This window comes from Emiliania huxleyi (genome assembly GCF_000372725.1).
Source record: "Emiliania huxleyi CCMP1516 unplaced genomic scaffold EMIHUscaffold_3, whole genome shotgun sequence".
NCBI classification, from domain to species: Eukaryota; Haptophyta; order Isochrysidales; family Noelaerhabdaceae; genus Emiliania; species Emiliania huxleyi.
Window position 1 is genome coordinate 1,162,147 of NW_005199770.1, and position 12,599 is coordinate 1,174,745.

Sequence of the window (12,599 nt, forward strand, 5' to 3'; positions counted from 1 at the left end):
CGCAGCTGCCTCTGGAAGGCACCGAGAGGTACAATAGTGCGCAAATGGTCGAAATCAAGGTTTTGTAACGCGAGCTGTGCCACAGTGAAATGGAAAATAAATAAATAAATAAAACGGACACCTCTACTAGGAGATGGGTAAAAAGGAACAGGTCCCCGCCCTTGCGATCTTTGTGCAGGGTTCTTTGTGGGTGTGGTCGGCGACTAGCCGGGGTCGTCCTCCCGATGGGGGACTAGCACTAGCCGTCTTCCACATGGTCCCTCGGGTCCCTGCTGCTCCTAATCTCTTCGTACATCCTCCTGCTGATCTCCGCAACGTCCTGCTCCCTCCCTCGTCTCGCCCTGCGCGCCTGCTCCGCCTCACCGTCGTCTGCCCTGCGTCGTCTGGCGACGGGTCCTCCATAGTCGGTTGAGGTCGCCGCCCTCCTCGTGCCTCTTCCCAACGTTCCCTCGGCGGTCGATGCCGTCTGGTCCGCCTCCGCCGTCCCCGAGTCTGACCTGCCCTCGTCTGCACTAGCTTCTGTTTCGTCATCACTGGCGCCTCTCCTCTTCTTTCGCCTCTTCTTGTATGCTTTGTACATTGCGTCGATTCCTTTTCGCGTGAGCACCACCCTGAAGCTCGCCCAGCAGCGGAACCGCTCCCTAAGTCGAAGGAGCATCATCAGTCTCACCCACTTCGCTCGCTGCCCACTGTCTCCGCTCCCTCCCGCTTGAGCTGCCGCCGCGGTCCTCGTTCGTCCCGCTGGCTGCTGGCCTGTCTGCACGTTGCCTCCGTTATCCCTCCTCCTCCGCGACTCCCTCAAGGCCGGGCGGGCCTCCTTCCACCCAGCGAAGAGCTTCCTCAGCCACTCGATGTGTTCCTCTCTCTTCATTATGCGCGCCGTAGCCTCATCATTGAGCTGTATCCACCTCTGCACCGCTCCCGTCGCCGCCTCGGCCACGACTTGCAGGTTCCTCGTGACCCCGGTGCCAAGGTCCCTTCGGCTCTTCTCCGAGAGGTCATCTACCAGTGCTGGCAACACCCCCCCGACTGCGGGGGCTAGTGTATCGTACCCGTCCTCGTCCAGCACCCTGTAGCGTGAGCCCTTCAGCGCAGCGACATGCGCCATCCTCAGCGTCTTCAGCGTATCCTTGGAGTCGGGTGCCGCCTGTGCCACTTTGCTGATCGCCGTCCCTGTCTGCGCTCGCGCTACTCTGAGGAACCATCTGGCCTGCTCCCTATTCCCCAGGCAGGCGCCGCTAAGCACGTGCGCCATTGTCGCTCTAGGCGGGTTCTCATCTTCCTCGGTCCATTGCTGCGCGGCTTTCCGCACGATCGGACACAGCGGGTCCCGCTTTAGTGCTGCCCTCCTCGCCGCGTCCCTCGCGGCCTTACAGTGAAATGGAACTAGCCAGAGCAAAAACCAAAATATGGCAGAGAACCATATTCAGACACGTCGTGCACACGTGACAGCGACTCTCATATAGGATGGGTGGACACGCACATGGGGGTGTCACATGCACATAAGATATCAGTGTCGAGGCGCCATTGACGGAGTCAGAGTCGGGGCGCGGGCGCACGGCGCCGCCCTAAAGAGGTCCTCCTCAAAAGGTCCAGACCTCGTCGAGGAGCTCCTGCACCCGCGATGAGGAGGCGCCCTCGCCCCCGCCGCCCGCCAGAACGGCCGGCAGCTCGGTCGCCAGCGCGGGCGGCGGAGCAACGGGCAGAGTTGCGCAGATCGCGACCCCGCTCCACGCTGCGGTGACGATGAGGGCGAGAGCGGCAACGCACGCCGACCGACGGGTCGAGGCCGGCGGCGCGGAGGCGCTGGCATGGCGGCTCATCTCGCGGGAGCATCCGGCGGTGCGGCAGGGCGCGAGGGGGGAGGAGGTGGCGGAGGAGACGGTGGAGGAGGCGGAGGAGGAGACAGAGGAGGAGGAGGCGGAGCAGGCTGCGGGGGACGATGAGGAGGAGGCCTCGCCGCCGCCACCATGGGCCTTGCGGCGGCCATTCGCGTCCGTCCTCGGGCTGATCTCGGGCGGGTTCTTGAGACTGTTGAGCGGCGGCTGCTGCCGCGGCGGGCGGTATACCTCGGGTATCTCTCGGGTATCTCTCGAGCGCTCTCGCGGCCGGCGGGCGAACGGTGCAGCGGCGCTGCGGAGGGCGAGCCTCTTGGAGCAAGCCGCCGCCTAGGAGCAGGCGGCAAGCCGGAAGCGTGGGGCTCGTACAGGCGCGGGGGCGAGAGGCGGAGCGAGAAGAGGCGGGACGCGAGGAAAGGCGAGGCAGCTCGGGGCCGCGCGCGAGGGCGTGAGCGCGTGAGTGCGTGGGTGCGTGGGTGCGTGAGTGCGTGAGGGCACGAGGGCGCGAGGGCGCGAGGGTGTGACGCGAGGGTGTGAAGGCGCGAGGGCGGGGACACGAGAGCGGCTCGCGCCTGCCGGACGCACGCCACGGCGGTCGCGGCAGCGATGCTCCCCTCTGCCGCTCGACGCGCCGCCCCAGCCAGCCCCTCCGGCCAAACCCGCCCCTCCGCGGAAGCAGCGCCGCCAGCCACCGCCGCCGCTGCCTCGCCAACATGCGTCGCGGCGGGCAAGTGCTTGAGTCCGAGCGCCTCGCCAAGCACAGCGATGGCGGCGGGCTCCATCGCCAGCTCGCGCATGTTCGCGCCGAAGGCGGCGCCTATAGAGCAGTCCGCCGCGTGGCTTGCCAGCCTCTCGCCACGCCCGCGTGCGCTGTGCGGAGAGGGCGGGGGGGGGAGGGTGGCGGCGGCCACGGGGGTGATGAGGGACGGGGTGGTAGCGGGGAGAGGTGGCGACAGCAGAGGTGGCGAGGGTGGCGACAGCAGAGGTGGCGAGGGTGGTGACGGCAGAGGCGGCGGTCGGCGCCCATGGATCGGAGCAGATGCACGTCAACCAGCTCCTCCTCCTCGAAGGTGGAGCGGAAACGGCCGAGGCCGAGCCGTTCGAGCAGCGCCGCCAGTTCGCCCGTGTCGCCGCCCGCCGCCTCGGGCGGACAGGCCTCGGGCGGACAGGCCTCGGGCGGACAGGCCTCGGGCGGACAGGCCTCGGGCGGACAGGCCTCGGGCGGACAGGCCTCGGGCAGACAAGCCTCGGGTAGAGGGGCCTCGGGTAGAGGGGCCTCAGGTAGTAGAGGGGGCGGGGCCTTGCGTGCCGCCGAGGGTGCAGCAGCGCTGACGGGCGCGTTCGAGCAGTCTGCGAGCGGCGGCCGGCGCGGGGCGCCAGGCGCGGCAGTGGAGGCCTTGGTGGCGGCCACGAGAGCGGCCGCCCCTGCCATGCCGGGTGCAGCGGCGACGCCCGCCTTATCGTTGAGGAACTCGACGGTGCGCCCCTCGAAGCCCGGCCGCATCAACGACGCGGCGCTGTCTGGCGGAGGAGCGGCCGCTGCCGCCGCGGCTGCAGTCGAGGCTGCTGAAGCCACCGAGGGCGGCACCGAGGGCGCGACTGCAGCCGCAGAGGGCGCGACTGCGGCCGCAGAGGGCGCGACCGCAGCCGGGTCGGAGCACTCGGACAGGCGCGCGGCGATGGCGCACGCGAAGGCGCGCCCCGCTGTGCCGAGGGGCCGCAGAGGCTTGTCGCCCGAGGCAGCCTCGACCAAGAGGCGAGTGCCGCCCCACGCCTGCTCTCCGGGCACAAGTGGGGTAAAGTCGAGCCACGTGCCCGCCGCGTCGTTCCACCAGTGCCGCAGCGCCAGCAGGGACGGGCCGTCGCAGGGGGCGGCCGCGCCCTCTATCTTCTGCCCCGCCGCCGCCACCTCGACGATGAGAAAACCCTTGACCACCTGCGGATCGCGCGCAGGAGCACGGTGCTGAGCCGACCCCGCACGCCGGCGGGTGGTATTACGCGCGCCGCTGCCTGGTAGCCTGTGGCAGCGCACACACGCTCGGCGTTGGAGAAGGAGTGTAGGGCCGCTGGCGCCACGAACCCAGCCGCTGCCAGAGCCGCTCGTTCAGAGTTGGACGGCGGCTGCACAGCGCGGCATCGCCGTCCACCCAGCGACTGGTTGAGCAGCCTCTGCAGCGACCGAGACCGCCACACCGCAGGCCACGGCTGTGGGAAGGCGAGAGATGCGAGGTCACTGTGCGTGATTGACGCATCGGCTCCGGCAAAGTCCGACGGCTCAGAGAGCCACCTTCCGACACACTCAGGCGTCGCGTCGGCGGCGGGCTCGTTCTCCGTCAGGTGAGGTCGCCACGGCGACATCGCGCGCTCGTCGCGGGGGGGGGCGGAAGTCCGGAAGCAATGGGCGGGTGGGCCGAATTCAATATTTCTTAAAAGAATTCTTGAGCCGCAAGACAGCACACTGGCACGATGTCAGGAGACGGAACACGGAGGAGCTGTATAGGTCACTAGAGACCCACACCATCGCTACATCACCACAACCACCAAGTCGGATACAAGTCGATGACAATGTGCGCGGCAGGACAAACCAAACATGAGACGGTTACACAAGGACGGTCAGGCTACGGTCAGGAAGTAGGTTTGAGTTCACACTCTCCAACACTCCCCCATTGTCTCCGCAGTCTTCATGAATGAGGATGCGGCAGACAACAACAGCAGAGTGTGAATGTGTCTGAGCGTAGGTATGCCGAGGTGGCGCGCGTAGATGCCCGACACACAGACGGCGCTAGAAGGCGGCGCGAGCCGCGTGTGGTCTAGTGGCTTGTGGTCAGCCGTGGTGTGCATATCGCGAAGGTTGCAGCCGGATCGTTTTGTCGGGGCCGGCGCGGTTGACGCTTCTTCTCGCCCCGTCCCTGCTGCAGGCAAGAAATCTATGGCGGCCAACGTTGCCGGCCTGAAGGCGGCCGAGACGGCAATCGCCTCTGCCGGCGGGACCACGTCCTCGGCGCCGGCGCCACCGCTGCCGGCCGGCTGCAGGGTGATGAGCATCGGCTTCTTCGTCAAGTGTGGGGAGCGCCCGCCCATGTCGGAACTGGGACGCGTCCACGACACGCGTCCACGATGCGTCCCCGTAGGTGCGAGGACAACCCGGACATGGTTTGGATGCGAGACAGCGACGTGTATTCGTGGGTCACAAGCTTGAAGGGCAGCGGCGCAGACGGCCTCACCGCTGAGACTGCTGGCCTCGTGCCTGTGGCAGGCAAGCGCAGCTTAGCGGCGTTCGTTCTCGCCGCGAGCGCGCTTGTCGCCTTGCCACTGTCGCTCCTCGTCCGGAGGCGCCGCTCGATTGCGATCCAGCCGGGGAGCATGGCAGCAGCCGGGGGAGGGATGCCAACTTCGACTGCAGCCCACCCGGGAAGCATGGAAGCAGCCGATGGCGGGCTTCCAACTTCGGTCGGCAAGGCGGCGCCGCAGACGCCAAGCGTTGCGACCGCAACATCCTCCTCGCGCGAAATGATCTGAAGGCGACAGATCTGTCAATGCCCATATATGTGCACATTTGCTGCCCATCGAAGGGCACTGGGCAGCCCGGGGGCGCCGCATGTGATGCGCGTGGCGTGCCCCAGCTCTCAATGCCCACACAACCAATATTAGTCCATTGCGTCGGGTATTTGTCTGATACGAGTGCGGGGGAGCTTGTTACAAAGAAGAGAAGCAAACGATCCCTGCTTTGCATACCCATGCGCCCTGACAGGTATATGGCGTCTAGGTCTGTAGCAATGCGCGCCGCGGCGAGCCGCTGGGCTGCAGGACGAGCAGCAGAATGCCGAACGCGCTGGGGCCTGGGCGGACACACTCGCCGCGAGATAGGTGAGCGACGTCCACCGACACGACGCCGCCGCACGGCGGCGCAGGCCGCCATGCATGCGCCACCAACACAGACATAAGCTGGACTCATCATGCTTGAGCGGCTGGTGGCGCGGGCTGATCTATCTCAGTGGCTGCTCCCGATGTGTCAAAGAACCTCGCGTAGAAGGACGGCACGTTGAAGCCGGCGGCGACGGCCGGCACCACCTGCGGCGGCGAGGGCGCCTTTGGGCTGCGCGGAGGGCTGGACACGGGAGGCGACGCAAACAACGCACCCAGAAAAGGCACGTGCCTTGTCTCCGATCGCTTCGGAAGCGCAGATCTCCGTACGAGATGGGGCGCTCGCGCTCGTCGTCCGCCATTTTTTTTTTGGCGCTGTGCCGCTGCTCGGGCGCGCGGGTGCGCGTGCGCGTGCGCGTGCGCTGCTGCAAGGCGAGGCAGCGGCAGCGGCAGCGCCCAAAAAAATAATGGAATGTGGCCCGTGTCGTGCAAAAAAAGAAAATGGCCCGTCATCAGCGGAGCTGGGAATAGGACCGCCGCGAGCCGCGTGGCGTGGAGCGGTTGGGCATGACGTCGGGGGGCCCTCTGCGCCGGGGAGGCGTTGTCGGCATTGGGGATATGCACCTGTCCAGCAGGGTGTGTGTGGGTGAGGTCTGAGGAGCAGATCGACAGGCAATTCGCCGCAGTAATAATCGAGAATGACGTCGGCCTGGGCCCCTGTATTGGCGCAGGCATGTCCGACTACCTACTACCAGTACACCTATACACGTCGCTGCCGGTCATTTGATCTGCGCGAGTCGTCTTGCCCGTGCAACCTGCCCCGTGAACACGTGCACCTCAGGAACCTGCCAGGTCGCACCGACTGAGGCCGCCATAATCCGTCACTTTGGCCCGTCGCCAAGGCGGCGGTCGTCAGAGAGATGCCACGTCGACCGGGCTGTCACTTCGAAGCGACTGCTGCTTGGAAGTTTCCAAAGACCGTCATTTGGAAGCCGTCAGCTGCGCGAACTTTCCCGAGGTGTACCTCGGCGAGATGAGGCGAGGTGAGGCGAGATGAGGCGAGCGGGTGAGGCGAGATGAGGCGAGGTGTGAGGCGAGATGAGGCGAGGTGAGGCGAGATGAAGCGAGGTGAGGCGAGATGAAGCGAGGTGAGGCGAGATGAGGCGAGATGAGGCGAGACTAGGAGGCGAGATGAAGCGGGATGTTGTGTGGCTGCTTGTGCTGCCAAGCAGGCAGCACAAGCAGCCATACAAGTGAGCTTTGGGGTCGTGTGGCTGCTTGTGCTGCCTGCTCATGAGCAGGCAGCACAAGCAGCCACACAAGTCAGCTTTGGGAGCTCTCGGCGACGCCCAATGCGTGCGCCGGTAGGGGGGAGTGTGTGCGCGCGTGTGTGAGATGAGGATTGTGGCAGGCTGGCTGCTGCTGATGTGGGCAAGTGTGCTCTGTGTGCGGCGCTGCGCTGGCGTGCGACGCGCGCGTGCTGTGTACGTGTGCGTGCTGCGGTCGCGCGCGCGTCTGTGTGTGCTGCGCGCGCGCCGCCGGTGTGTGCTGTGCGCTGTGCTCTGTTTTGCGCCCTGTTTGTGCAGCTGGGAGGCGCAGGCTTGGCTGGCAGGGCTGCGCGGTGGGCTGCGGCGTGCTGCGGGTGGTCGCGCGCCTGCCTGATGGTGTACGGCGGCCGCGCAGCCCGCCCGACCGGGTCGTCGGCGGCCCAGGGCGCGAGCATGCGGTCGGCGCTGCATGTGAGGCTGCTGCGCGGCTGGCGCGTATGTTTCCGTGCGGCGAGGGACGCGCGTATGTGTTCACGCTGCGGGCGCGGGCGGGCGCGGGGGGCGGCGCGGTCTCACCGCGGTCCGACGTCGGTTGGTCTTCGGCGTGGCGAGGGTGGGCGCGCAAAGAGGCCTTGCCGCCATCGCGTTGCCGCGAAGGAAAAAGAATGTGGCGCCCCCTCAGATGTTTGGGCATTGATTGGGGTGCGCGCACGGTATTGAAAGCGGTCGCACTTGAATGCTCGCCTTGCTCGCCCTCGCTCTGCCCACTGCCACCGCCGCGCACAGACACCACCTAGCTGTAGTTCCCAGCCGGCGTGAGTTGCCCGCCCTTCGGGCCGGAGCACCCGTTGCGGCTGGGCCAACCGCAGTACAGCTGCCGGCGGGCTGCTGCCGCCTGCTGCTGGCTGGCGCTCAACGCCTGGCATGGCGAGAAGAGCCGCCGCGGTTGCCACCGACGGGCGCAGAGCGTGCCGGCGGAGCGGCGCGTCGGCGAGGCCGCGAGCAAAACGATCCGCGCCGCGTGCTCCTCGGGCTCCAAGCAGCCGAGGCTGCCGAGGAGGCCGAGGAGGCCGAGGAGGCCGAGGAGGCCGAGGAGGCCGAGGAGGCCGAGGAGGCCCCCCCCTCCCCCCCGGGGTCTCGAACCCGGGACCACGCGATGCTCGGGCGAGACGCGTGCGCACGTGCAGCGCTGGACAGGGCGGCCCGCAGCGGCGCTCTGGCTCATATACGGTGGATTTTATTTAATTGTTTGCTGTCATCGCTGGCGCCTCTGGGTGGAGTGAGGTGGTGGATAGGGTGGGCGCTCGCAACCGTGGCGAGTGTCGCCCTAGCCGTGCGTCACGGGAGGATGGGCCGAGGAAGGCCACCGCGCACGTCGGCCCCACGACACAGTGACATAGTGACAGGAGCAGCACCACCACCAGCTGCAGAGCCAGAGGCGCCTCACAGCCCCGGTCGCGCAAAACCAGAGGACCCCCCGCACAGAGAGAAAAGAAGCGAAAAAGCCAGACGGCGCGCCCGAAAAAGAAAACGCGGGAGACGGCGCCCAGCGCCAAGGGGACGCGAAGCATGGACGGGGGCAGAGATCGCCGCCCTCCCGATCCGCGCAAAAAAGAGGAGGGTGTGGGCGTGGAAGCGACACCGACGGAATGTGCGGCGGAAGGGGCGAGGGAAGCTCGACCCAGACCTGGACTTCTACGGTCACGGACACCATAACCGAAAGAAAGAGAGGGGAGCTCGCGGGAGAGGTGACGAGTGAACTACAGGTAGTGGGGAAGGCAGCCTCGATGGCCATACAGACATGGGTGCGAAACAACGACAAGACCAAGGCACGGGCAGAGGAACGAGAGAAGAATATAGAGTGGATAAAGCGCCTGTTCACGGCATGGAGGGTAAGCCACGCCGAACGCAAGGAAGCCGGGGAAGACGACCCCGAGGAGGACGAAACAAAAGTGGAAATCCCGCCGTCAGCTGTCACAATATACCCGAAGGGAACCCCAGTGCCAACACCGACCATTGAGGTACAAGTGCTCGAAACGAGAGTGGACCTGAGCAACGACATGACAGGGCGGGATATGCTCGCAGTGGGAGTCAGAAATGTGGTCCTTGCGCGAGGAATGCTCGATAAACTCGAGGGACCAAAATACGCGGAGAGGAGAGCGGAGTTACGCAGAAAGGCGAGAGAAGCAGCGAGAGCAAGAGATCGGCAGACGACAGCGGCGTCTCAGAACGAGGCCGAGGAGAGCGATGAGTCAGGGGAAGAGACAGCAGGAGAGAGAACGACGAGAGTGAGAAGAATGCGAGGTGGCATGAAGGTCGCTGCAAGAATTGGTGATAAACTGCGGAGAGAGATAGGAAGTGGTAGACGCCCGAGGGTGGGCGACGGCTAACACCACACTTCTCCCCTAAAATCCCTGTGTGGTGGCGGCGTACCGTCCTCCCATCCCTCCCTTGGGTTGCCTGTTTTCTTTCTTTCTTTTATTGATTGGGGTCGGGAAACGTGGGTTGTCTCTCACTCATGTGGTCATGATATTGTCTAATGGATGGTCTATAGTCGAGGTCTATAGCTAGAAAAACGCATCACACAAGCGCCCACAGACCGGCGCCACGCTCATACCCACCTCGCACGGCAGCCCGCAGTCGCCGAGCACGCTCGCAGTCTCGCTCTCAGTCTCGCTCTCGGCTCAGTCTCGCAGAGACGCAGTCGTGCGTCGCGGTGCCGCCATTTTTGCAGAAAGAATTTTGCAGAAAGAAGAGAAATCCTAAGCAGAAATGGCGGAGCAACACCCTGTCTCAGATGTGCACCCTGTCTCAGACGCGCGCGTGAACAGGTTTTGGCGCCTGTGTCATCGTCCGAATCCCCAATCCCCTCCGCGCGCAACCGACTGCGAAGCTACATCTACAACAGGCTCCCGGGGCTCTCCAGGGACCAGGCCCCAAGAGCCAAGTGTGACGGAGTGCTGTTAGAGATTTTGTTTGGTATTGAAAGTCTCTCTCATCATGCAGAGTTTCGAGAGTCAATCCATAGCCTTGAACTGCACCAAGAACCAGTTGAAGGGAAGCTTGTGCTCCTCCACGCGAGGCACACCTGCCGAGTCCGGAGGCACAGTGGCGGTAAGGTGCTAGGATCACCCACCGGAAGCTATGTGGTGCCGAAGGATGCGAAACGCGACTGTCGGCGCAACTACACTCTCGCCTCCGCTTACATCAAGGCCACGCGGCGAGGGAAGGGCGATGGCCGCTTCAGGTGCGCCCGGTTTTGTGAGAAACTTGAGCGCCGCCTTCGCTTCGTCAGCCGAGAGCCCGCCATTGTTGTCCGCGTCAAAGTGCCGATAGAGCACCTCGGCGTAGAAGCGGCTGAACAGTTTGATGGAGAGGACCTTGCCTCGCTCTGCGAACATGCGGAGGCGCGCGTGGTGGGCAGAGCATCGCACAACCGGGGCAAGTGCGGATTGCCCCTCCGCTCACATAAACGCACAACCCCGGGCCCGAAATCGCAGAGAGACAGTCACGCAACACGCTCACCCGAATGGTCAGGGTTGTCTTCGGCGTGCGCGGCAAACAGCTCCGGGATGGCTTCCTTAGCGTGCTTGGCCAGCTGCTGCTGGTGGCCGTCGTTTGCGAACTCCTTCTCAAATCCGGCCATGACCTGCCGGCCATCAGCAGCAGCAGTTGGGATCACATGGGAGGCGGTTGCCGGTCATCATAGGGAGCGTCAGCGAGTTGAGCTGGGGTCGCATGGGAAGGGGTGGCGACAGAACAGTGGCCGCTGGCGGAGTGTGCGGGTGACTCGAGCCTCTTCCAATGTGAGGCTCAAATCTGAGTTGGTGTCGAGCTGTTTGAAGAGGTGGCGGACGCGCCCAGGCGGCATGCTCCGGTTGGCAGGCTGGATCAGCGTCGCCGATGCCGCTTATGCAGATCAGGGGCAGGGGAAGATCCCATTGAGAACGCGACGCGAAGCCGTCCGGCCGCGAGGTTTACGGTGCGACGAACCGACGATGTCGGCCGGGCACCAGCTGATGATGGTGCAGGTGCCGGCGGGAATGTCGGGTGGTCAGACACTGCAGGTGCAAACACCTGCGGGGCTGATGTCGGTGCAGATCCCTCCGGGCCTGACCGCGGGCCAGTCATTCCAAATGAAGGTTCCTCTTCCGCCTCAACAGACGCAGCCCGCCATTGCGCAACCAGTGCATGCGCAGCCGCAGCGCACTTCGTACCAGCAGCCGCAGCCGTCAATCTACCAGCCTTCGCATCAGCAGCCGCAGTACCGCCAGCCCACGCCGCCTCAGTACCGGCCTCAGCAAACGGTCGTCCACCACCACCACCAGCCTCCTCCGCCTCAAGTGGTCCACGTCGGCGGTGCGCGAGCCGAACGCCCCTAGCAAACGCAATCCGCGAGTAGTGGTGGGGGCGGCGACTGTCTCATCGTCGACTCCCAACCGCAACCCCACGCCTCTCACCTCTCCTTCCTGTGCGACAGTGACCGCCGTGACCGCAGGTGGGCCGATGTACGGGGGGGGCATGTATGGTGGAGGGTACAACGACGACGGCCCGGGGATGGGAGCGGGCATGATGACAGGGATGATGATGGGCGCGATGATGGACGGCGGCGATGACCGGGGTTGGGGCGGCGACGACCGGGGATGGGGTGGCGACGACCGCGGCGGCTGGGGCGGTGACGACGGGGGCTGGTTTGGAGGCGATGATGGTGGGTGGGACTGAATCCGAGACATGCTCCCGTGCGTGCGTGTCTCGGCCGACTCAACTCTCTGGACGTCCCCACAGTCCCCAGATAGGAGCGCACCCACAGAGGAGAGAGAGCCAGAGAGAGCGGTCCTATCTCTGACGTGACTCTCGTCCTCTCGCGTGTTCTCTCGTTGTCGTTCTCGAGCGTCTAATCTGCAACTGTGAACTGAGTACTGAGGACTCTGCAAAAGGGTGCACGGCGCAGACCTCCAAACGCGCGCGCACATTTTGACGTGATCATGTGGGCGTGATATGAATTCTGATAAGCCGTCTGTACATCCCGGTCTCGCTCTCTAAAGCCGAACGCCGTAAGAAGATACACACGCGTCACGCCCTTGAGCTGCGACACGCCGCGCAGCACAAGACACGTGCTCCCCGCTCTACCGAAGATACCTCCTCAAGCGCCGCGCCCGGGGCCGTCCCCACCGCCGCCGCCGCCGCCCTCGCCACCCGCCGCCATGACCGAACTCAAATCGTCGTAGTACTCTCGGAGCGACGACTTGAGCGACGACCAGACGCCGCCGCCCGCCTCCGCAGAGGGAGCGCCGGCCCCGTCCGCCCCCGCGCGCCCCGACCCGCGCCCCGCCTCCGCCTGCTGCAGTGCAGCCTGCAGCGCCGACCGCTGCCCCGCGGCGAGCGTGTTGCGCTCGTTGGCCAGCCGCAGCTCCACGCCGAGCTCGTGCACCTTGGCGGCGGGCACCTAGCGGGAAGGGGGGGAGGGGAGTGGGCGGAGCAGTGGCGAGCGGCCCCGCGCTGCCTTCGGAGGATTGCGCGCCCAAGCTTGGTGCTGCTGCCACTGCACCGAGCTGCCCGGGGGCAAATCCGACGGGCGGACGGGCGCGGCGCCGCACGCCTGCGCGACGAGCATTGCACGCTGCTTGCC

At 65.5% G+C, this 12,599-nt stretch overlaps 2 protein-coding genes across 2 annotated transcripts; both read right to left on the reverse strand.

Annotated features, from left to right (window-relative positions):
* Positions 1 to 773: 773 nt before the first annotated feature.
* On the reverse strand, positions 774 to 4,359 carry EMIHUDRAFT_195378 (hypothetical protein; the record flags this gene model as incomplete). Its single annotated transcript, XM_005775303.1, has 7 exons — positions 774 to 797; positions 917 to 1,369; positions 1,599 to 1,806; positions 2,337 to 2,689; positions 3,250 to 3,747; positions 3,819 to 4,202; positions 4,351 to 4,359. 7 exons carry the CDS (start codon positions 4,357 to 4,359, stop codon positions 774 to 776), a joined length of 1,929 nt encoding a protein of 642 aa, XP_005775360.1.
* Positions 4,360 to 5,514: 1,155 nt separating this feature from the next.
* Positions 5,515 to 6,165, reverse strand: EMIHUDRAFT_447729 (hypothetical protein; the record flags this gene model as incomplete). Its single annotated transcript, XM_005775304.1, has 2 exons — positions 5,978 to 6,165; positions 5,515 to 5,909 (listed from the first exon to the last, which is right to left on the reverse strand). A coding segment is annotated over exon 2 (282 nt), but the record flags the coding sequence as incomplete, so codon positions are not given.
* Between the last annotated feature and the right edge of the window lie 6,434 nt (positions 6,166 to 12,599).